The sequence below is a fragment of the Diadema antillarum genome, unplaced genomic scaffold, assembly GCF_040938485.1.
Source record: "Diadema antillarum isolate AM-2024a unplaced genomic scaffold, OU_Dant_1.0 seq00001822_RagTag, whole genome shotgun sequence".
NCBI classification, from domain to species: Eukaryota; Metazoa; Echinodermata; class Echinoidea; order Diadematoida; family Diadematidae; genus Diadema; species Diadema antillarum.
Window position 1 is genome coordinate 127,698 of NW_027272496.1, and position 25,631 is coordinate 153,328.

The window sequence follows — 25,631 nt, forward strand, 5'->3', positions numbered from 1 at the left end:
CCTCTGCGTTGCTGTTCATACAATACAGTATACGTATTATATGCTGCTCCCTCGCCTCCTGATGATGCAGCGCGCATTTGCAGGCAGCGGCGCAGACTTTCGAGCCCTGTGTGCTTGTGGAACACAGCATTTATTAGCAGTACAAAGTACGTACGTACAGAGGTCGTTCAGTGCGTTCTTGTTGCAGAAACGCAGTCTAGTCTGTCGCCCTCTTCCGATACTGAATGTAAATTGCCGCTCCGGTTCGGTGAGAGACTCCAACAGAGAGAGGTTTCATAAACCTCTTGATCAAAACAATACGAGAGAAAAAAAAAATGATGAATCCAGTATGGTCGAGCCCCTGGAAAATCTTATGGTATTTGTGGATTTGTAAGTTCTTTGGGATTTCAGGTTTAGTTTAGCTAGTTTGTTTGTTTTTTTGTTTTGCAAGAGAGAGACATGTGTGCGTGTGAACTAATCACCAACGTTAGTCCAGGCTAGGCTCCATAGAAAGTGCACCTAACCTTGTTTTTTGATATATACAATGTTTTTTGATGGTTTCTTGTCAATTCGAGGGTGCTGATTCCAAATCCGATTGATGCCACTCGCGTAACCTTGAGCATTTTCGGCAAAACGCAAAAATCCAAAATGGCCGCCAGATATGCTAATTTGGCCATGATAATCCTATTTATGTCAATTTTATGACAAATTATTCCATCAAAGTTTTTTAAATTTTTGTTCCTTGAGTAATTCTACTTGCACATGCAAGAAATTTTTCATTTGAAGAGGTACATTTAGTATTTTAAGCTTATTTTCAATTCAAAATGGCCGCCACTCCTATACTCATGTACTATATGAATGGCAAAAAATATGCATAGAAATAGATTTTCAGTCACATACCTACGCTTTTATCAAGTTTTGCTTGTGCAATGCAAATCTGATGAGTGCCACTAGCAAAACAAGCAAACAAACAAGCAAAAAAACAGAAAGTTTATTGTTTTTAGGCTTATTATATTCTTCTTAATACAAAACTTCAAAATGGATGCCACTCATATACCCCTGCACAATATGAACGGCAGAGCGTGTGAAATGAAAAAAAATAATCTTTTTTTTTTCTGTCACTCAGGTACACTGTTTTTCAATTTGTGTGCTGATTATAAATCAGAAGGTTGTTACTAATAAAGGCTATTTTATTTTTTTTTTGATGCAAACATCCAAATTTGCTACCTCAATCTGAATTTTTCCCTAGGTATTTGGAAAAATCCACCAAAACTTGAATTGACGCCAACATCAATATCGTTTATCAGGAATTATTAGATATGAACATTTGATACTTACTCTCTAAAAAAAAAAAAATCGAGTGAAAATATTCACTCTTAAAGGAGTGAATACAAAGAAGAGTGAATTTAGAGTGAAATTGGAGTGAATTTTGAGTGAAAATGTTCATTTTCACTTATTTTGGAGTGACCTCAGGGATCACTCGAAGATTTTGGAGTGATCCCTGAGGTCACTCTAAAACGAGTGAAAATGAACATTTTCACTCAAAATGCACTCCAATTTCACTCTAAATCCACTCTTTTTTTATTCACTCCTTTAAGAGTGAATATTTTCACTCGATTTTTTAGAGAGTACTTGCCTTGAGATGTTCAACATTAAATCATTCATTCTGATTTACTGAATTAAAAGGCTGAATCCTAGATGATGACACAAATGAAATTTCCAATTAACTGTCCTGTTCTACATTATCTAAAAGCGATATTATACAAACTTTTCAGTCCCCTCATCCGAGAAAGAACATGAGGCAGGGGAAATTGGAAAAAGGGACCACCTCACTTCCTGTTGTCAAATCTCTGAAATGAAAACAATGCCCCAAAGTTTTTAATGTTAACCCAGATGAATTATATATGGTAGATGAATTTTACCACCGTTTTTTCGGAGTGAATGTGTTTGAGTATAGGCCTATGATGTCGAGGGAGACTCTGAGATCTGTACAGTGCTGCCTCATTCTGAAAGCAGTGTTATAACAACTTCACATTGCTTGTCTTTAATCTTCAGCATTTGCAGATTCAGGATTGCTCTCGGTAACCAGACCAGCTGTGTTAGGACTCGGAAAGATGGCCTCCTTACTTGTGGCTGTAAACTAACTCCACTAGAGGTCTTTTGAACATAGGCTATGTGGTGACATTACATTCACTTCACGTAGGAAGTTTGCAGATGATCTTGCCTTTACGTCTCATAGAAAGTCCTTGGATACATGAGCCGAGTACTGACCCATCTCAAGACAATAGTGGAGTACATCATCTTCTGGAGACTTTGCCCCAACCTTTGTTAGATTATCATCAGACCCATGCCTTCCATCTTAGTAACCATCTTGCCAACGCTATGTTCAAGGTAGCTCTCTGTGGCAAGCCTTCCAAGCATAGGCTAAGGAAGTCCACCCTCCTTCACTGACACTCGATCACTCTCCCTCACACTGGAAGGAAAGGATGGCCAGTGTCACCAGTGCCGTCAACGCATACCCTGACATTCCAAACACGATAGCATGGGGGGGGGGGGGGGGGCATTTCATGAAGCGTTTTGTCTGACAAATTTGTCTGACAAATTTGCTCTCAGCCAATCAGATGCAAGGATTTAATAGCTTATAACAGTTTGTCAAAAAGAAAAGATCTGACAAAACACTTCATAAAATGCCCCCTTGAACAACCTGCCATCAATGCGCCTGAAATCCCACAAGCCTAGATTTCCCTACTGTAACTAGAAAACATTGACCCCAAAACAAGTTGGTGCAGATGCTGGTCTGATGTCATCTCTGATACCACCCAAATTACCTACAACACTGTCTCTGGCCTTGCAACAAAGCCACAGGGCTTCAACGGGTGGTGATCAAGCAAGTCTTCATGTCTTCATCCTATTTCTATGGCAAGTAATCGCCCTCTAACCCCTGAGGAAGTGCTGAACATCACCAGATGTGGTTGCAATGAAAACAATTGCAGGACTAATATGCATCTTTAGCCTGAGAATTCTGCACATTTGGGGCTGATGTCGCCTGCTGCTAAACATACAATTAAAGGGTTCTTTAAAGACAATAAAAATGACAGTTTTAGTTTTAAGACAAGACTGAATGAGATCATGATGTCAAAGTGTATATTATCAACACCTAGGAACTGTGAGAGAACTGAAAGAGGTATCTCACATTGCTCCTTGGGTGATGTTTAATGAACAGTTTGTACGGTATTGCATTAGGACAGTTTCGTTTATGCCTTCAACAGTTTTTGTTGTTGTTTTAATTCAAGAAGAAAATCAGGTTTGCTCGATAATATCAAGGCGGCACTCCTAAATTAAGTCATATCAAAGTGATGGAGGTTATGATCCATTTCGAACTCGCCTCAGGACTGCTCCCCGCCCCCCCCCCCCCAACTCCTTGCTGGAAAAAAAGAATCTACAGTGTAAAGGGTTTTTAGTTGTGTCATTAATGTCCGATGTGTTTTTGTCCGCAACCATGTATCTCTGCACTTACTGTATAGGATTTTTTTTTTTGTACTTTGTTAATATGGTTTTAGGGGAATGCATATTACAAGCTTTGCTTTCTAGCTTCCTCTCCATTTTTAACATTATTTGATAAATACCATGTATCTAGGCTCCTTAATATAGTGTGTTAGTATTACATTTTTATATTCAACCGGCATGTAGAATATGATGGTACATTGATTCCTTGCGAGACGTTTAGTGAACTTATATTGTTGAGACTTTTGTTGAGACAAAATGAAATGTATAAGAAAATGTGTTCAACATCGTAAGGTTTATGAATATTAAATGCTCATATATGTAGGCCCCCTATATATTGTAAGTGACACCCAACATTTTGCACATGCAACACTTTATGATAGCGTAGGTACGGGACTGGAAATACAGTAAATTTGTTCTATATTTCCATGCATATGTTTTGCCATTCATATAGTACATAAGCATAGGAATGGCGGCCATTTTGAATAACAAAATGAGCTTTAAATGCTAAATGAACCTATATGAAATGAAAATTCGCTTGCAAATGCAGATGGAGTAACTCTAGGAACAGAAATGTACAAAGTTTGGTGGAATAATTGGTCATATAATGCACATTATTGTGTTTATCACGGCCAAATTAGCATATCTGGCGGCCATTTTGGATTTTTGCATTTTGTCGAAAATGCTCAAGGTTACGCGAGTGGCATCAATCGGATTTGGAATCAGCACCCTCGAATTGACAAGAAACCATCAAAAAACATTGTATATATCAAAAAACAAGGTTGGGTGCCTTCTAGCCTGGACTACGTTCCACTTAGGGGGAGACCTCTCAAAGACAACTGAAGATCTCTTAAAGATCTTTCAGTGACCTTTCAATGATCTCAGAGGTCCTTCACGATAAATGATCTTTCAAGAAATTCATTGTCTCCATGGTACCCAAAAATAATAAAAAGATAGAAATAGTCTTTCAGTAGTCTTTTATGAAACTAGCCTTTCAGAGATCTAAAAAAAAGAAGAAAAAAAAAGAGCCAAAGTCACATCTGTCGACAGTCTCTCTCGAGTTGCCTCATTTTTTGGAGATGGTCACTGAAAGATTAGTTCGGGAGATCATTGAGGGACTGTTGAAAGTGGGGGCCACTTCTGGGTTTCATGACCTACTTAGTAGCAAGTAAAAAAAAAAAAAAACCTTCAGCTCAACTTCTGGTGCCACTTCCGGGTTTCTTTAGCTGGCACACTTCCGGGGGAAAAAAAAATGGTGACACCTTATGTGTTCCTTTGTATGGTGAATAAAAAAAGTGGGGGCCCGAACCCCCCCCCCCCCCCCCCAAAAAAAAAAAAAAAAAAAAAAAAGCCGGTACCGCCGGCCTTGGCAATCACATCCTGGGCAAAATACTACGGCTAAATACTGGCTGGTAAGGGGTTAGAGCAAAGATTTGCCCTCGGGGGGTATAGTTCATGGGCCTCAGTTTTTCATTCTGCGCGCGTGCTAATGTAGGGAGAGGGGTGGGGAGTGGAAAGGGGGGGGGGGGGTCGGCTGAGACACTGCGTTAATGGCGCTGCCCATGCCAAAAATACACATAGCGCGTCACAGAATCGGTCTATAGTGTCGGACTCATGGGTCTTATTTGCCTAGTGTCGAGCTCATTGGCTGTATCACTCTTGGGCTGCTTGACTCGTGAGTGTCGAACTCGTAACGCGTACCCGACAAATCCTCCGCCGACAGATTATCTCCGAAAATTGCAACAAACGTGCTCCGTAACATTTTTAATCCGCCGACATTTTCTTTGCTCCACCAACAAGTGCTCTGCCGACAATCAATTGCTCCGCCGGCAATTGATGCGAAGATGTGAACTCCTCAAAATAAGTTCTGCAATTAAAGTTTGATATATCATATTTCTCTTATACCCACGTTATCTTCATTAGATATGACATCACAAGAAAGCCTGATTAATTATCTTCAAAATGACATCTCACTTGCTATGACTGGGTGTTCCTGGAATGTGCAAAACAGCTGAGTATGGAGACAGCTCAAAGGTAAAAAGTCGCAACAATTCTGCTATTGATAATGTACAGCTTTGATGAAAAAAGGCCACAGGAATAAGCAATGCTGAAATGAGAGCACCTTCAAAAATTCCCATTTCCTAGACATTAGATGACTTTTTGGTCAACCTCTATGTTTGATTTTAATCTGCAGATGCTACTACAGTTTTTAATTCATGGATGAAGCCTGGAATTTAATGATAATCTCACAATGCATTCCTTTCAAAATTCAAACACATTCCTTCCCTGAAACTCAGACAACAAAGCAAACGGGAACCACACTGTTTGACATACTGCGCAGTGGTCATGTTTGCTCCATTTTGCAACATTTCACATTTGACCTTTCCTCATACTCAGTGCCCTTGTGCATTCCAGGAATGCATAATGTGAACAAGTGAGTTGTCGTTGTAAAGAAAATTAATCAGGCTTTCTAATGATGCCACATTCGAATGAAATGATGTAGTTTTAAGAGAAATATGAAAGATCAAATTGGACTTGCAGAACTTTTTTGAGGAGTTTATATGCAACATTATTGTTCGGCGACAACTAGGCCTACGCCCGGCAATTATACGTTGTTGATATTTTTTTCTGCAAAGAAACGTTGCTCTTGACCGATGACCCGATCATTTTCTTGTTCTTACAACTGATTGTGTCATGAAATCAATGCGTCGGAAGGGGAGCAGGCAAACATTAAGTGTGTTCTACCAATGATTTTGATATTAGGTAGTATTTATCGTTATAACAGTTATCATTATCATCATCATCATCATCATCATCTTATTGTCATTGTTATCATTATTATTGTTTACTTGTCAGTTGAGAAGAGGAGTCTCAAGGGCTACCTTTATTCCGATAACATGTTTTGAGTGAATATCCCCCTCCTTTTGCGCTCGCCCTTTTTTTTTAACCAAGCGAAAGATTATCTCATGAATGTTCATTCGTCTGGGCTGCAAAAGCCTCGATTTTGTTGAAGTACGCCTATAGTTCTGCGCCGCATCGTATTGTTCGGGTGTGTTCACACAGAGATGTTGCGTGTTGTGTATATGTGTGTGTGTGTCTGTGTGTCTGTACACATGCTTCTGCCGAAGATCGCTGTCTCCGTTGTGCGTTTTTGTTTGCTATTTTGTTTTTATGTTTGTTAGTCTTGTCCATTCCGTTTTGTCTCGTACAGCCTTTCCTTCAAGTTGTATAATTGTTGTCTAGTCTTGTTTCATGTTTGTTTTCGTCTATGTAAGTGAATTTATCTGTTAATCTATTCTTCAGTGGGCTTCCAGACTTCTTCCTCTTCTTTTTTTATTTTTTTATTTATTTACGATGCTTCAATCTATCTTTCCATTGGTGTTTTCTTCCAGAGGGGCCCACATTCTACAAGCTCTGTCTTTTTAATGGGTCCCTCCATTTTTCGCACCTTACGCAAGGTTATACATGTACTTTACTTCGACCACTTCTGTTTCTTTCTTTTTTTCCACAATGCCTAATGACTAAAAGGTTCCTCAATCATTGTATAGTATTTGCATTCTACAATGTTCTTTTTACTGTATTCTCTGTTATCAAAGGAAGTGAAATACATATTGTTTGTTTGGTTTTATTTCTGCATTTTTCATTATTTCGATTCAAAGTAACATCATGAATACTTTTTAACATTTTCAATACAAAATAGCATCATCAATAACATTTTCAGCATTGCGAACAAAGGAATATACAGTACATACCAGGGTCCTAACGTACAAGTTAATTGTCAGCGATGATAATAAACGACGTCATTTAAAAGGAAATGTTTATAATGTGAAAAATGCATCAGACCACATATCGAAAGCGTGTGCTTGAAATGATAGTGGCCTGAGGAAGTGGTAGTGAAAAAAAAAAATCGAAAAAGAGTAGAAGTGTTAAGTCTGATATTGTGCATGGTGCATTGTGCTAAGTGCGGAAGTGCATGGGCCTCAAAATAATGGACAACTGCGAATAAAAAGGATTCAAAAATTAGGTGCATTAAAACCATAATGCAAATGAGACACTTGAAACAAGTTTCGATGTCAGACACAGTTTCAATTCAATTGGTATATCTGGACAATAAATATTTTTTGATGGTTGCTTTGAAGGAATAGAGTGCTGTTCGTGATTTAAGTGTAACTGGTAATGAGTTCCATACGTCAGGACCATGATGTCTAATATTGATTTATGCGCTAGCAAAGATTTATATTGATCAGAAAGTCGGATGAGTGGTGTGTGGGGTAAGAATGGATATCGGTATTAGGCAAAGAATGATTCGAATGAAGATGGAAGTAGGCGTGTGACATGCTTAAACATAAAAATGGCTCTTTGGAATGTATGGATATCCTCAACTTTGAGTGCTTTCTTGTCTTTGAAAATGGGAGTGTTATGATCAAAATATAGTTTGAATGGGAGCATATTCTAATTGCTTTCTTTTGTAATAAAAAGAGTGCTTCGATCTTGGTTTTACAGCAGTTCCCCCAAACAATGTTGCAATAATTCAGATGCGGAGGAATAAAGGCATCATATAACACAAAAAGAGACTTTACAGATAACAGATCTTTCAATCTATACAATATACCTATATTTCTAGATATCAAACTTAATACATTATCAACGTGATCATGCCAGGTCATATTGGCGTTCATAATTACGCCTAAAAATTTAACTGAAAATTTCCTAGTAAGAGATAATCATAATATTGAGATTTACAGGTGGAGTGTTAAAATTTTGAAAATACATGAAATTAGTTTTGGCTATATTCAATGATTACTTATTACATTCAAACCATAACTGAACTTTCGCTAACTCAGAATTCATTGTTCTAGTAACTATATCGATATCTTTCTGTGAATATAATATATTTGTGTCATCCGCAAAGAGAATGAAAGTCAATTTGGAGAAGTACGAACAATATCGTTGATGTATTTGTTTTTGTTTTGTTCATTTTCCATCTGAGAAGATGGCTGGATAGGCCATATTCAGCTATACACGTTAAGCTGGTCTTCCATAATATGGGTCCAGTTGGATGTGAGGTGGGACCACTTCACCGGGTTAAACACCCTGCTCTTTGCGATGAATGAATGAAGCGGGATCTTTTACGTGCATGAGTTGTTACTCTTTCATACACGGGTCCTCCATTTTATGTCCTATCCGAGGGACAGAGTGTTTTGCCTCTTAATAGAGGGGACACGGTATGCTTACACACAACATTGCTCAGTCCAGACTCGGGTTCGAACCCGGGCCGCGTGATTGTGAAGCAGACGCGCTACCGACTGAGCCAACTATAGTAAACAAAAGGGGGCCTAATATTGATTCCTGTGGGACTCCACATTTCAAATTCAATTTTTGTGAATCTTTAGATTGAAAGGAAACATACTGTCTTCTATTTGCCAGGTAATCTTTGAACCATGCCAAAGATGTTCCACGTACTCCATAATTCTCTAATTTATAAATCAAAATGGAATGGTCGATTGTATACCAATGCCTTAAATATCTTGAAAAACTCCAACACAGTGTTCCTTATTCAGTAACGCTTTAATGATTTTGTCATGTAGCTGTATAATAGCAGAATCTCTTGAATGAAACTTCCGGAATCCATATTGATTTGGATTTAATATATTGTATTGTTTGACAAAATCATACAGTCTTACGTGAATTATCTTTTCTAAAATTTTTCATGTAACAGGCAAAATTGATATGGGGCGATAATTTGATGCTAGACTAACGAAGGGTCGTCTTTTTTAAATATTGGTATTACTCTTGCAGTCTTTAGAGAATCTGGACAGACACCAGACGTAATAGACATATTGTAAATATATAATAAAGGGTCAATCATTAGATAAATATTTTTTAAAACAAATTTATGCTTATTCCGTCATATCCTACAGATGTACTCGGTTTTAACAAATTGACTATATTCAAAATTTCTTGATAATTGGTCGGTCGTAAAAACAAGGATTTCTAAAAAGGATCATCCAGGTAATCTTTAAAATCTCCCCACGTTGCATTAATTGTTTATGCTAAATGAGGACTTATGTCAACAAAATATGAATCAAACTTATTTGATATTTGTTCAGGATCATTTAAATCCCTACCTTCAAAATGAAATAATTTCGGAGCATTAGTAACTTTAGAACCAACAAGATTTTTCACAATATGCCAGAAAAAATTATTATTATTCTTTTTTTTACTCTATATTTTCAGAATAATTACGAGATGCACGTATCAATGTTGTCAACTTATTTCGATTTCGATTTCGATTTCAATTTATTTTCATATTTCTTGATGAAAAAATACATCAAATATAACAAAATTAAATGAAGTACATGATATCAAGCTGGAGACATACATAAAATATTGCAAATATATAAAACATATAGTGGTCGATCTATGACGTTTTGAATCTGTGAATGGATGCTAAAGAAATATGAAGGAACCTACTTAAAAGCGAGCTTGTTGAGCGTAGGTCCCAGTTAAAATCGAGTTAAAGATTAAGATAGGGAGCACGGGTACAACATTGACCAAAACATAGAGAAAAAAAAAAGTACATTTATACAGTTATATAGCAAATTCTTCTCTAATACAGATTTGGGGTCGGATAAGCCACATGCTGTAGGCGGATGAACCATTGTCGTTATGGCGATAATAACAGTATGACTCAATATATGATAACAATAATACGGTTAAAAAATATTAAAGATTTATACATTGCGTGTATTAAGGAGGGAACACATGCACCTGCAAATCCCCCCCCCCAGAAAAAAAGAAGACATTCAACAACCAGTTACAGTGCAGAAGGAATTAAAATACCAGCTGTTACCTCGCCCCAAATGTCTTAGAGAAGGGAGAAAATGCAATAGGTCATAGACACAGTGACAGAATTTGAGGGCACAAATAGCTGGTTTTAACATAACAACAACCCTGGAGTACGGTACAGCGGGATAGTCCTGTGCATCACAAAACAGATTTCAGTGAGGTGAATTAATGTAATTATTCAATAAATACTGTCTTAATTTGCATTTAAAGGATGATAGTGATAAACAACCTGTGAGTTCAGAGGGGAGATCGTTCCAGTATTTCGGTCCCGCATACATAATTGTTTTCATCGCGAAAATTGTTCGAGTACGTGGAAGGTGATAAGCGTCCCGTTGGCGGGTGGGATAATTGTGAACTGAGTAGTTTCTTTTGAACATGTGAAGAAAAACATCAGGAAGATCATTCGTGGAGTATTTATACATGAAAATACCTAGGTTGTAATCAAACAAGTCAGGCAATTTCAAAATTTTATTCTTGTGAAAAAATTTATTTGTATGAGATAGATATCCAGCGTTATTGATAATTCTGATGGCGCGTTTTTGGAGGAGGAAAAGCGAATCAAGCAAAAATCTGGACGAATTACCCCATGCAAGAATTCCATAGTTGAGGTAAGGGGAAATCATTGTTGAGTATATAATTTGTAATATATGTATGGGGAAAAAATATTTCAGCTTATTCAAAATTCCTATGTTTCTGGACAAAATTTTACTTAAATAGTTAATATGGGTTTTCCAGGATAGATCACTATCAATGTAAAGTCCTAGAAACTTAATACTATCTACCTGGTTTGGGTGATACCATTGATCTTAACATAATCAGAAACAGATTGCAGAGAATTGCTGAACAGCATGTAATGAGTCTTATCAATATTTAGTGACAACATATTTGCGTGGATCCAGGACTGAACAAGTTTCAGTTCATTGTTTAACATATGTATAAGCGTGTTAGAGTTACGATGTGAAAGAAATAAATTTGTGTCATCAGCAAAGCATATGAAAGAAAGAATCTGAGACGAATTTTGGAGGTCGTTTATGTACAAAATAAATAATAATGGGCCAAGTAGGGAACCCTGGGGGACACCACAAGAAGTTGTTTTCAAGAGAGACTCATGACCGTTTGAATAAACATATTGCTTTTTATTAGTAAGGTAGTCTTTAAACCAATCTAGAGCTGTCCCACGAATGCCGTAATGGCTTAACTTATAAAGCAAAATATCATGGTCTATAGTATCGAACGCTTTTGAGAAGTCGAGAAAAACACCGATGGTATGGGAAGCTTCATCTAAAGCATGGGCTACTTTATCAATGAAAGCTAGCATGATTGTCATTGGATGGCACACTCAAAAAATTTTTGAAAAGTTGGTTTCTTATACCAATAGAAGTAATAATTCCTTTAGTAATCCAGGGATTCTTAATCTTTTTGGGTGGCTTCTGACGGACCAAAGGAACTCTTTTTTTATAATGAATAAAAAAATATACGCATAAATCGATCATACGCCTCATTTACATCACTTGCTTGATAAACGTCAAGCCATTGTTCTTGACTTAAATCAACTTTCAAACTTTCGATATCATTATTGGTTTCTTTCCTATACATATTGTATATCTTATTTGGTAAGTTACGCATACTATCAAATCGATTTTCTATAACTAAAAAATGGGAAGATGATCAGATATGTCACAGATGATATTCCATTGATAAACGATCGATCTGTAATATTTGAAAAAATATTATCAATCATAGTTGCAGACGTTGAAGTGATTCAAGTATGTTTATTGATATGTGGATATAATGAAAACAAAGACAAGGAGTTCAATGATCTAGAACTTATGTGTTGATTTACAGATCATGAAAGATCAATATTGTAATCTCCCATTAAATTAACATGCTTATTTTCTTGCGAAATATTATATAAACGTTCATCCAATTTATCTAAAAATGTGTCAGCGTGATGATTCGGTGGCCTATAAATTATACCGATTATAACGTTTTAATATTTTCATTGATTACTTCGATGAAAATATCCTCAGTCCCTTCGATGTGAATATCAGATCTTCTGCGGTATTTCAGCCCATTACGTATATAAATGACTACCCCGCCTCCCCTACCAGTGTTACGGTCAGCACGGAGTAAATCATAGTTGTCGATATCAAACATTGGTGGTGAACTTGACTTGAACCAAGTTTCGGTTATTCCAATTGCACTAAATGTAAAATCAATCAATGTAGAAAGCAACGTATTTAATTCATCATAATTTCTATTCAAACTTCCAGCATTTACATGAAATAAACTGAAATTATCATAATGACTGTTTCCATTAGTTGAAGTATTACCAGATCCGAATAAATTCTGAATTTTATTGACGAAATCGTGTGTTGTATAATATTCAATATTATGTCTGACAACAGTGTCATTGTCAAGCATATCATTTACATTCATTACTCTCAAAACAATGGAGGCGTAATTTTGGTTCTGATGGAGAGACCAATACTGTGTGCCGTAAGAGCATGTGTGTGTGAGTGCAGACGTGCATCAGTGAAAGTGCAAGTGAGCAACGAAAGTAAAAAGTATTGAAGAGTAATAATAGACCTAATAGAATAGAATCAAAACGGCAATAGACCAGCTCTGAATTTATCGGTTTTAACATTTAGAAAATAAACGTAAACTTTATAACTGAACTGAGTACGATATCATGATTTCGGTAAATGAGAGTGACATGAACAGCAAAGTTTCACGTAAATTTTACCACTGAATACCGGCAAAACTCGCGGTTGGTAAAAGAGAGAGAGAGAGAGAGATAGAGAGAGAGAATCTTAAAATATTTTGGGAATAAAGTTTGAAACCTAATTCAAAATTGCAACGAGAAATCAATGTAAGTACACTCTGGTCTAGCATCGACGTCAAGTCAGTGAACCCATGGATCACCCCTGTCAATTTGAACCCGACGTACAACAACACAACGTAACAATAAACAGAATTCTGCATTCGGGGCAACTTCATGCAGGCCGGCGGTAATCATGGAAACCTCGGTGACAGAAGCATGACAGAGGCACGCATAGAATACTTTGATTTAATTTCAATAGTTAAAAAAAACAACAACAATTAGTATCTTTGGTCATCAATGAAAATGCTATGCGCTGAAAGGGGACCGTGGTTGTGAGGCATGTGGTGAGTCGGAGAACGTCCCTTCGGATGAAACAATTAACATATGTTTTGTAGAAAAATGAAATAAACTTTGAAATTGAAAAAAAAAAATCAAATTGACTTTACATTGAAACTGACAAAAAATCTAAAGAAAGATTTTTAGGCCTAAACCCATAAGATATTCGAATGAATCGATAGCTTCTGAATCGACCATACTCTGATTCATGTATTTTATATATGTATTTAAAGTAAAAGACAATTGTGAAAAATAATTTCTGATTTAAAATATCATAGCAAGACCATATTTGTTTCACACTGAATTTACATGAGAACATTTTACATACCAACATACCGGCATGAATATCTGTTGAATCATTCAATGAGGAAAATGTACCTTCACAGCACAATTTCGGCGGAGGACAGGTCAGTGGAGCAGTGTTGGAATAAGAAAGCGGGTGCAAAAAAAAAATGTAGTATAAATCTTCCCATGCAACAAAATGTCGTCGGAGTAGGCCTAATTGTCAGCGGACAAAAACAAAAACAAAACAAAACAAACGTTGGCGGAGCATGTGTCGCGGAGCATTTGTCGAAATTATCGGTTATCTACATGGCGTTGTCATGTTTCATACTTCAGAAATTGATACAGAAATAAAACTAAATACAAATGAAATATCCCTTTATGTATTGTTTGTTTGATATTAACCGACAATGAGATTAATATTGCGACTCGACGAATACTGTCGCTGCATTGTAACCACTGCTCTGCAGGCAGTGCCAGTGACAAGCGCGGCACCAGTCACTAAAATCACCTCATGAACTGACTTGAATTAAACAGTCCGCTGCTATGATTGGAATATGACCCGTCGTGTATTTGCACAATAATGATTGAAAGCGTGTTTGTTTTGAGTGAGATTTTGCACTGAAAATACATGAAAACATTATATACACGTAAATGTCAGCCGATCGACGTCCGGATAACAGAGAATCCGGATAATCGATGGCCAGATAATCGAGGTCATACTGTTAAGAATGTACAAATCTATGAAGTTTTGGAAAATCGGAGAATCCGTTCATGTAGCGCGCTGGTGACTTTTAAAAGTTTTGGTAGAGTCCATGTGTCGTCATCGCTACTTTTATTGTTAACCAGCATACTCAGTCCAATTACACACAGGAGGCAGAATGGGGATTCATCAATGGTAGCTTATAGGCATCTGTCACACCGAGTAGGAAGCACAGTAGGCCCTATAGAAGGTCAAATAAAAACTACACATACCTCTACTTGTCGCTGCAATAATTATGTAAATGATATCATTAGTCCCATGCCTTATCTTTCCTTATGCAAAACTTGTAAAAATGTTATATAATATGACATAATCATCATCAAGAACGGTTGTTGAACTGAACTGATTTTACGAAAACTGTCGCAACTTTTGGACGATTTTCGAGAATTTCCTCAAACTTCACTGATGTCTTCTGATGACGGTTATTTGTGCATTCATTTACTAAGTAGTTTCCCTCAGGCAGTCCAGGTAAAATCCCCTTTTAATGTATATAGAAGAAAAAGATACAAGATTCAATAGGGTGATATTGCGCAAAAGGGCGAGTCAGCAACACAGAACTTTGTAAGAGTTCTGTGGTCAGCAACCGCAGCCTCTGTGTCACAACCTCGTCTTTCGCCCTCTACGGCTGAAAGCAGAAAATGTATGTTTGCAAGTCATATCCACTACTGCATGCATGCAGTGCAAAAGTGCATTCTCTCTGTGTGGTGTATGCGCTACTGAACAACATGCACTGAGCTGACTGACTCCTATTCTTGTTATTACCTGCACTCCACAAGCATTCGTATCAGCCTAATATTACAGATAGGAAGACAGCTAGCTTATAATACTGCGAATTTGAAGCAACATTGACTGCCAAGGAGCGAACGGGTCTGATCAACTGTTTGTAATTTTCCACCCAATAGAGAGACTTGTTGGCCCACTTATTCGATAATGTCTGGGACAATTGTAAGTGCATACCTGATAGTGATACAGTCATCGTACGTGTACCTTTGCACATATTATAGATTCATAGAAACACCGACAAAATCTGCCGAAGTCATTCATGCAATGTAACACGTTAGATTTCTATGTGGATGTGGGAGTCAGTGCTGTAAATGTTGGTGCCCTGACTGAGTGATGGTGTTGGCTTAGTTACTGCAGGCTGTTCTGTACATATATGTTGCCAATTGGTTGAATGCTGAACAGTTGAGTTGACAGTGCAGTGCTGTGTCTTGTGGTGTATGTTGCTTGGTCATTGCTGAATGAATCAATGGAGAGTCCACTGGCACTGCACTGGCAATATTAAATGGCATGTCATAGTCATACATGGTAGCTCCATGGTCATCATAGTATAGATAGACCCTACCAAGATACAAATCAATGACTGCAATATTGCAAACTTACAGGGAGGATCTTGGAAGTTGCAATATTGTAATTGAATTTAACTTGCATTTTTTTATTTGAAATGTGGGCATAGCTATAGGTCTGTGGGGATGTCAAGGATTGAAGTCTGAAGATAAAAGAAGAAATTATTTCTGGTATTAAACACAGCAGGGAGTTTGATTGAGAACTCTATGAAACAATTTGTACAGATTAGAGAACTAAAAATCTGCACCAAGGTTCGACCACCCGTGCCAAAATTCGACCACACACAAAAGCATACCCGGTAGTAACTACGACCAGCCCCAACGTTACGTGCAGTGCAGCGTGTTGGGGCTGTGCCATTTTCGCATTCAGATCCCTGTTGTACAAAACGGGTGCCGTTCCGGCGCTATATTTCCTTAATTTTTCAACAAAAACTACTAGGAATACTTTCATGGGTCGATTAAACCTAAATGATTTAAATCGGCGACTGTTTGATGCATGTCATTACTTATGATGCAGAAAATGTTGTCTTATAAGGCGAATTATCTTCAGCTCACCGATGCTCACTAACGTTGCATGCTAGCATTTTGTCAAGGCCCTCTTGCTGTAACGGACGAGCGAAGGGAGGAGCGAAGCGAGTCGCGCTACCTTACTCGGCTGGGCTCTCTACACCATACAGCGAGAGGGCCTTGACAAAAGGCTACGCATTACTCGCTACATGCGTAGATGCTTACTAATGGATATACACGTTCAAAATGGTAGCACGGCTCTCCCACTAGGGCAGGCCGCTTACTCCTAAAAAATGTGGAAAATTTTGCAGTTTCCAGATAAATTGGTGAAAAGAATCAAGGCAATGGGGTAATGTATATTTCATTTTTTATTGTCACCGTGTTTATGATAGAAATTTACCCATGATTCATTCGTAAAGTCGCCGTATGTGGCAATAGGGAGTCGTTTGTGATTCTCACTTTAGCAAAACTGCGAGGTAGCCGCCAGGACCCCGCCGCATCATAGCGGCGCGGTCTCCGGGGCTAACCCGGTAGGTTTTACAGTTCATGAAGCAGGCAGTCAAATTTGGGATAGTGTTATGGTTGAATTATGAGCGGCTTGCTTTTCTAGTTCTATGGTACCCGGTTCAAGGTTCGACCTCCCGTGCCAAAATTTGACCATGCGCAAACAGCACATTACCATATAGGTCTCTACATGTAGTTGGTTGTCAAATATTGGGTGGCTTACAGTTACCTAACAGTTAGTTGATAGGAAGATTGATTGGAGTGTAGTTGGTATAGTAGGGATATAAATGCTTTCCAGCAAGGATGGCTTGGCCCTTGCAGGAAGACCTAGCCTGACTAGACACCGTGTGAAGCATGTTGTCTCGCAACAGCGCTGTGTGTAGTTCACACACTGGAGATGTAGCTTTCAGCTGTGAGGCACTCAAAAACTTGTGAAGTGGAGCAAAATAAAGCAGGAAACAGAAAGATTTTGTCATGAATGGCCAGTTCAAAAAAAAAACAAAAACAGATACTACATGGTACTCCTCCCTCCATTGATTCCTGTAGAGAGCTGCTGAATGCTGTACAGTAGGATGTATGTGGTTTATAACTAGTTACATTATAACTTCATCAGATACTAGATGCCATCGCACTTTTGCATTGATCTATTCTTCAGTAAATCCCCAAGCTCAAGTCAATGGGTTGGGAGTGTGTGGCGTTAACCATTGACCCTTGAACCCCCACCCCCTCCTTTGACCCAGAATTAAAAAACATGACTGAGTTAATTGATAGTGCTATACTTTCTCAATGGTTGTGCCTAGTGTCAGTGCTGTGGTTTCAGGTGGCTCTGTAATGCAAGTAGGGCCCACAAATTACATCATTTGAATGTGTGTATACGTGTGTGTGTACTACAAACATGTTAGCATGAAAATTTGTTTTATACTTAAATGATAATTGTAGATTCAGGCTGTCCTCTAATGAATTATTCTTCCTTTCATTTTCAGATTGTCCGCATCCAGTCCAATGAAGGCACTAAGAGAGTCACATTACCTCCAACAACAACCTTGTATAAGTTCTTCCAGAAGGTAAATTAAAGGGTGTGTACAGTTCTGGTCGAGGTGAAGATTTAGCTTTTAATGTTTTGTGAGATATTCAGAAACCACTCTATGAGATGTCAAAGAGCATGCAGTTCTAAGGGGTATCAAAAGTTTATTCGATGAAAATCGGTTTTGAAATGGCTGAGATATCCAAAAACAAGGTGAAACAAAGAGATACTAATAAAGTTGGGGCATGTCGCCTTTTATTATTAGCACTTTTTTGGATATCTCAGCCATTTGAAAACCAATTTTCATCAAATAAACGTTGAATCCTTCTTAAAATTACATGCTCTTTCATATTTCATAAGAGGCTTTTCATTATCTCACTTAGGAATGTTCAAAACATAAATCCCTACCTCAACCAGTACTGTACAGTCCCTTTAAGTGTGACTTGTATCTTCTGGCAGCTTCTGTCACACAATGACCCTGAAGCGAATTTGACTTATGTAGTTACTTTCTACTTTCTCGGAGGACTTTGGAAATTTTCTTATTCCCTCCTTCAGGCCTTCAAAAACTGAAATTTTCATTGACTACTTTCTTGTGCACATTGTACTTTTCCCCCTAAATTTCACAGATACACGAGTCCAATTAGATTTTAAAGTTCAGTGTGAATATGAAAAAAATTAATGTTACAAAAATACTCAGTTGTCACTTCTTCTGCAGGAACACATCTAGATTCATGGAAATGTGGAGAGTTTGGCTTTCTTAAATATTTCTCTCTCTCTCTCTCTCTATCTCTGCAGGTCTCTCAGACAGTGTCGCTACCTGCAGATGGCTTTCAGCTTTACAGAGGGAGGAACAAAACTGATCAACTCAAAGCATCCAGCAAGATCACGCTCAAGTCACTGAACATCAAGTGAGTAAAGCTCTCTATCTTTTTGGCTCTTGACTTCATGAAACAATGGTGACTCCAATAAATATATGTAAAAGTAAGAAAAGTCCAAGCACAGCTTTTTCAAGGACAGCTCGATAATGCTATATGAATAGATATCCCCCGACAGCAGGGACTTGAATGTGAAAAGAAATCTTAATGGAGAGTGCCTGTGATGGGAGAATTTTCCATGAATAAACTTCTTAGTTATACTTCTCCAGGATTGATGAGCAATTTTTAGGGCTGGGGATACCTATCTAGATGTGAGCAGGTTCAGACTGAGGTCTTATTGTTGTGGTAGTCTCCTCTATTTTTGTTTTGTCCTTTTTTTTTTTTTTACACGATGCAGTGTAGGAATAGTTTCTGGGGTATCAGTTGTATGAGGATGACAGCAATATCTTGAAATGGGCTCTGCCCGTACTATGTTTGTTATTTTTTATTTCATATTTGCAAAAATCTTTGTATGTATGTTTGCATATTTTGTGTTCTTATTCGTCATCATATTGTTAGGAGCAAAACAAATTGAAAAGAAATTAAGTCTGTCAGTGATATTATACTACTTGTATGATGGGAGCAATAAATCAAAGTTCTAATCCCACCCAGCGCTAACATCCTTGGGACTACAAGATGTTTTTACCCACAATATCTCTCTCAACCTGGGTGTATAAATGAGTACCTAGCAACACTGGGGAAATGATAATAAGGGCCTTCTGGTAGAGCTGTGGCAAGACTGAAGAGGCTGCCCTTGATAAAGATGGCCATATTTTTCATATGTCAGTCCCACAGTGAAGTGCAACTCTTTAGGATACAGTGCATAGTTATGATATAAGTAGTCAGTGCTTCAAGGTTGAAATGATAGTGTCATCATCTTTCTCATTGTTGCCATCCTTTGATGATATTGAGCAAGAATACATGTATTGCAACATATCTGTGTCCATTGCCTTTCTTATTGTTAGACATGGTGACATGTTATACCTGGTAGCAACTAATGTGCAAGATGACGGAGTAGCGGGGTCATCGTCACAGGGTAATGCCTCTGACGGTCATTCGTCACAAGCCCCTCTATCCGCGGTCACTGAGGATGAGGTTGACCAGTTCTTGTCCAAACAGAATGGCAAAATACACCGGCAGAGGGATGAGCAGTTGTAAGTGAACACATAGCATTGATAACAAAGCAAAAAGTGATTCCATTTGAATACTTAACAAACAACAAGAACCTGTTAGGCTCCCTATCAGAATACATGATATTTGATATTACTGAATATATATTGATTTCTGACATGCTGACCTTGCAGAAAGCAAGTTGGCCATGTTCGACAATGGAACAGATTCGCTTTGCCAGAATATTCTTTCTTCATTGAAACTTTCTCACTGAAAATTGTCTTCTGAAGAAAAGCATATGTTTTGCTTTCCTGCATGATTGCATATATGTGCAGTACATGAGCAGGGCTGCACACTAACACATTTTTTCTACTGGTCCGACCAGTCCAGCGAACCAGTAGGTAAGCTGCTTTTCCATTTTTTTACTGGTCCGTTCCAAAAATAGTTACTGGTCCAACAGTGATTTTTACTGGTCAGGGACTGTTGAACCAGTGCCACTGTGCAGCATTGACATAAGTCATCTTAAAAGCATGTAATCACTTGTAGCAGCATTGATTCAAAAAAAAGTATTCTAATGTCCATGAACACTCAAACCATTCCATGAATACATCTGTAGGAATAGTTACTGTGACTGACATATGTGTTTTTGTACATAAGAACAAGATCATTCTATGTAGCCAGATGATGTATTTAAAAAGTGTGTATAGTAGATGCTTTTCAGTGTTTCTGCATCATAGTTTGTTGGACATTTTTTTTTTTAGTTTGTCAGATGACAACATTTTATGTTTGTTTATATAGAACAGGCCTTCCAAGTACTTAATAAATCCTGCAAAGTTATTGCTTTAGTTATATTCTATCAGAGTAAAAAAATCATTAAAGCTTTGCATTGAAAATGTGCTAGTTGTTGAGAATGTGCTAGTTGTTGAGAATGTGCTGATCTTAGGTGATTTGTTTTTTATTGTTCATTTATTCCTCATAGATGCCATCATGGAGTGAATGCAAAGTGTGTCCACTGTGTTCCATTAGAGGTGAGGAAAGTTTTACTCTTTATAGCAGGTGCAAGGGGAAAAGAGCCATACATTTGATTGAACGTACAGTGCACTCCCGTTACAACGAACACGGTTATAACGAAATTTCGTTATAACGAAGTAAATTCTCTGGTCCCAAAATTATCACCATTAAAGTCTATGGTACAAAATTCGCTTATAACGAACACGGTTATAGCGAAATTTCCGTTATAACGAAGTCTTTTTCGAGCGCCACAGACAAAGAAAAACAAAAGAAATGTGCTCCGTTATAACGAAATGCAAATTGCTTTCGAAAATACGTAGTGGAACAAGCATATACACTTGTATAGCGTCTCTGCATGGGTGAACGCTTCTCACCACTGTGTGTTCGCTCCTTGTGTCACGCACAGTTTCTGAGGGGAACTTGCGTTTATTATTGTAATACAGTTATACCATCACATTTCACATAGCTTTCCAGTGTATGATGAGTATTCAGCAAACAGAATGTGATATATATATATATATATATATATATATATATATATATATATACATATACGTGGTTTCCTTGTTTTTGTTATATATTGTATTTGTTCGGTTTTAACGAAATTTCGTTATAACGAAAGAAAACTGCCGGTCCTGAGCATTTCGTTATAACGGGAGTGCACTGTAGTCTGATAGCTTCTGGCTGGGTTGAGATATGAAAAGACTTAACGAGATGAAAAAGGGCTAAGTGAGTGGACAGAAATGAAGATGAACAGGACAGTTCAGTTTGTAGTCATTGTACATTGAATTGTTTGGTCCACAGGTATTTACCACAGGAAACAAGAAAACTCATGTATCATGAAAGCAAACTTTAAAAATTGGGAAAATTGGGCAGATATCAAGGTGAAACATGACCAATTGAATGTCAACAGGCATGCAACTTATCTCATGGCATCTCAGGTTTTCTTCTTTCTTTCTTTTTAATGCCACAAGACATTTGTCATTCAAACTATGGTGTATGAACATAAATCACATAGTTAGCAGTATATGCTCAAGTCCTGAGAGCTGTGAGCTTCATACTCTTAGGGTATGTACCAGATCATTCCTCGAATCAATTCATTCATGTAAGAGTTTTGTAGTTTCTGTCATTTCTAAATGGCCATGTGGCACACTGAATGGAGAGGTGTGGAGGGGATTACGATAAAAGAATATCATGATGTGCTGTGATGTGTCCTCTTTATTCCATTGACTTGTGTGATGTTTATCTATTTCATTCAATGCAGCCTTACGATGAGAGGTACCTGAAAGATCACGACCCACCCATCAAACATCTTTCATTCCATTCTCACCTCAGGAAAATTACAGGAGGAGTAGACAAGTATGTATTGCATTAACCATTCTCATACATGCTGAATGTTATTCAAATTTATGGTTGCTTCGATATACAAGAAATCTCTCATTTTAGTATAATCACGTAACCAACGTGTGAAATGAATAAATGTACCCATATAAAATGCATTCTATTGTAGTGTAAACCGGTTTTTAATTCCTTCCTATTTACAATGTAACTCATAAACATCAATCATAATTTGCATTTGTATATTCTAATTCACAGAATGAGACTTGTGTATGTGCTTAAAAGTATGCATATTCTCTTGAAATGTTTCTATTTGAAATAATGATGAATGGAAGAGTATTTTTTGTTTACTTGACAGTGATGTCATGTCCTGTATCACACAATCTCTCACTTTTCTCTCCCTTTCCTTTTTTATCTGTCTTTTCATTCCCCTGAGAACAGAGGGAAATTTGCATTTCTAGAAAATATAAGCTGTAAAATCAAGCCAGGCTGTACTGAGCATGCACCGTGGCCCAATGGAATTTGTACCAAATGTCAACCAAGTGCTATTACATTAGATAGACAAGTAAGTTGAACATTGTGAAATACAGAGAAATAAATATTGTAGTTCTTTGCATTTCCTGTAGTATTATATGAGGAATAAGTCCGAGATTTTTGTAATCAGATTTCTGGCAATTAGAGGATATTTCTGGTGGTACCATGTTTCCATGCCTATGGTGGATTTTTTGCCTAGTAAGCACTGTTTCGAACTTTTTTTTTTTTTGTAACTTGGTTTCAAGTTCACTAATCCACACACTTATCGATAAAAAGAATTTGCATAATGGACTGTGAGAACAAATTCATTCATTTTGTGTTTGTTTGTGTAAAGATGTGTGTGTATGTGAAGAGGATTTTGTGCACCCAAATCTACCGGTAGAGGCTTAAACCCAAAGAGCACAGTCTCTCGTAGAACTGAATTAGCCGCCTATTCTGCAGCAAATTGTTTGCAATTCACAAAGCCATCATAGTGGAAGTAATGAATTCTCACAAGATGACATTCAGCCCTGGTGGTCTTGTGAATGTTGAATACTCTATACGCCATATATTTAGCGAGTCTAAAATGTATTTTCACAAATCGGAACTTCCTGACAAATTCGTGAGTGGTTAAATTCATGATTGTAGAGTACAGCAGTGGTGAGAGACATGTACATGTTCATGTCACAGTTACGTCGGAATCAGAAATAATATTTTCATGTTTTTGGAAATTTGCGAATAGTATCTGACAAATGAAAATAAAAACCTATGAAATATATTGTGTATACAGTATTTATGTTACGATTAAACTAAAAGCATCATCTCATTTCTTTAGCATTCTTGTTTAAGAAAATCTTAATCAGGACAGAATCACCACCCAGTGTGATGAGAGGCAATTAATTTTCACTCGTGTAAAACTTTCATTTAGAATGATCATAAAGAACTCTGAAAGTTTGTAGGAAACATGAAGCAAATGGTAACTTTCATTTTGTATTTTGTATATTTTTTGTTCTTCTCCCTCCAGCATTACAGACATGTGGACAATGTCATGTTTGAGAACCCACTCATGTTTGACCGATTACTGGACTTTTGGCGGAAATCTGGCAACCAGAGGATAGGCCTTCTCTATGGGAAGTATGAACATCACAAAGATGTTCCGCTGGGAATACGAGCCACTGTGTCAGCCATTTACGAACCACCACAGGTAAAACTCCCTCTTTGGGAATTCACATTTGTCAGGTTCAGGAACAAAATTACCTTCTAAAGGTTATTGATAATTAGTCTGTGTTACAACATAAGGAACTGAAGTCACCGGCCACAACATCTGTCATGATCAGTGACTCCAGCTCCTTTTATTGTGATTCCCTCACCATGTGCCTGCATGACAAGGAAACAAATTTGAAATTAGAAAATGTTTAATTTTTTCTAATATTATTCCTTTACTGGCTTCCAGTCCAAAATATCAAATGTAAGTGTATGTTTGTGATGAATGGCTGTGACCAATGTGCGGTGTACAGAGACAAAGGGAAATTTGTTGACACGTGTCATTTCCCATTTCAGTGACCATTTTTTACAGCATCAGTGTAAACCACTGCTCTTTTGCGTGCAGCAAAGAGTTTACTATTTGTGCTAATGCAGTCTGATAGTCACACCACCAAAGAGAAACAAAAGTTTACTAAAGCAGTCAAATGATCATGCATGAGGAAAAGTAGTGAAAAGTATCACCAACATCTTGTCTTCCCTTTCTCTTTGAAAGTTTGTCCTGGTGCGAGTTTTTGCCAATCTTGTTGACGTGAACATGATAGAAATAGTGATGATTGATTAATGGGAAGCAATTATGTGGCTTACAGAAAGGAAAATTGTGCAGAACACAAAATTACCCCATACATTGGTTACCAATATCTAGAAGTGGCAATGAATTGCATTGATAGAAAATCGTGTGCAGACATTTAGAAAAAAACATTTTTTTTTTTCCTAGACTATTATGTTGATTTGTATTCTGTTCATTGTTTTCTGTGCTGCATGTTCTCCAATTTAGAACAGTACAGGAAATAGTTTGGAGTTACTGGAAGACCCGTTTGCAGAAGCAGTTGACTTTGTAGCGTCAAAATTAGGTCTCGTCAAGGTAAATATTGCCAGCTTTTACAGAGTTATGCATCCTCAAACCTTATTCAGTGAATTTTGATGTTCATGTCTTCAGTAAAACTAAGTTTTACACAAGACTTTACAACGTCTAGAGAAAATATTATGTCATTGATTTGTTGTAAAGTGGCCCAATTATATAATCTTATTTTGTAATTGAATATGTAACAATTTTTTTTCACCTTTCAGTCACAAGTTTGTTGTCATTTGCTTGATTTGATTTAATTTGGTTTGATCATGTGCATTAACTATTAAACAAAGAGTGTGATACAAATTATCTGTACAAAGTAAAAGAATTGCTTTATATTGGCATAAAATATTTCTGCTCAACTACTGCACTTTCTGCAATTGGAAGCATTAACTGAAACAAATTTGCTGCATGATTGTGTCCATATCCTAGTTTCAGTCAAATTTTTTATCCCAAACTGTTTGCCACTTTGATTGTTTTTTTTGTACTTTTTTTTTTTGCAGGTTGGGTGGATATTTACAGATTTACTAGCTGATGACCTGACAAAGGGCACAGTCAAGCATGTGAGAAATATGGTAAGTTTCTTCTCATTCATCAAACTGTACATTAAACATCCAACCCCAGGAAGGAGGGAAAGTGTTAAACAGTGCTCATGACAAAGAAAACTATAACTATGAGAATAAATCTGCAAATATTTATGTGTTTACATGTTGACAC

The 25,631-nt window shown here is 37.3% G+C and overlaps 1 protein-coding gene across 1 annotated transcript; it reads left to right on the top strand.

Moving 5' to 3' along the window:
• Window positions 1-15,267: 15,267 nt before the first annotated feature.
• On the top strand, window positions 15,268-25,489 carry LOC139712564 (nuclear protein localization protein 4 homolog; the record flags this gene model as incomplete). Its single annotated transcript, XM_071624374.1, has 10 exons — window positions 15,268-15,482; window positions 17,878-17,958; window positions 18,714-18,826; window positions 19,798-19,986; window positions 20,922-20,970; window positions 22,218-22,312; window positions 22,733-22,856; window positions 23,829-24,008; window positions 24,843-24,929; window positions 25,418-25,489. Coding segments are annotated over exons 1-10 (1,005 nt in total), but the record flags the coding sequence as incomplete, so codon positions are not given.
• Window positions 25,490-25,631: the final 142 nt, after the last annotated feature.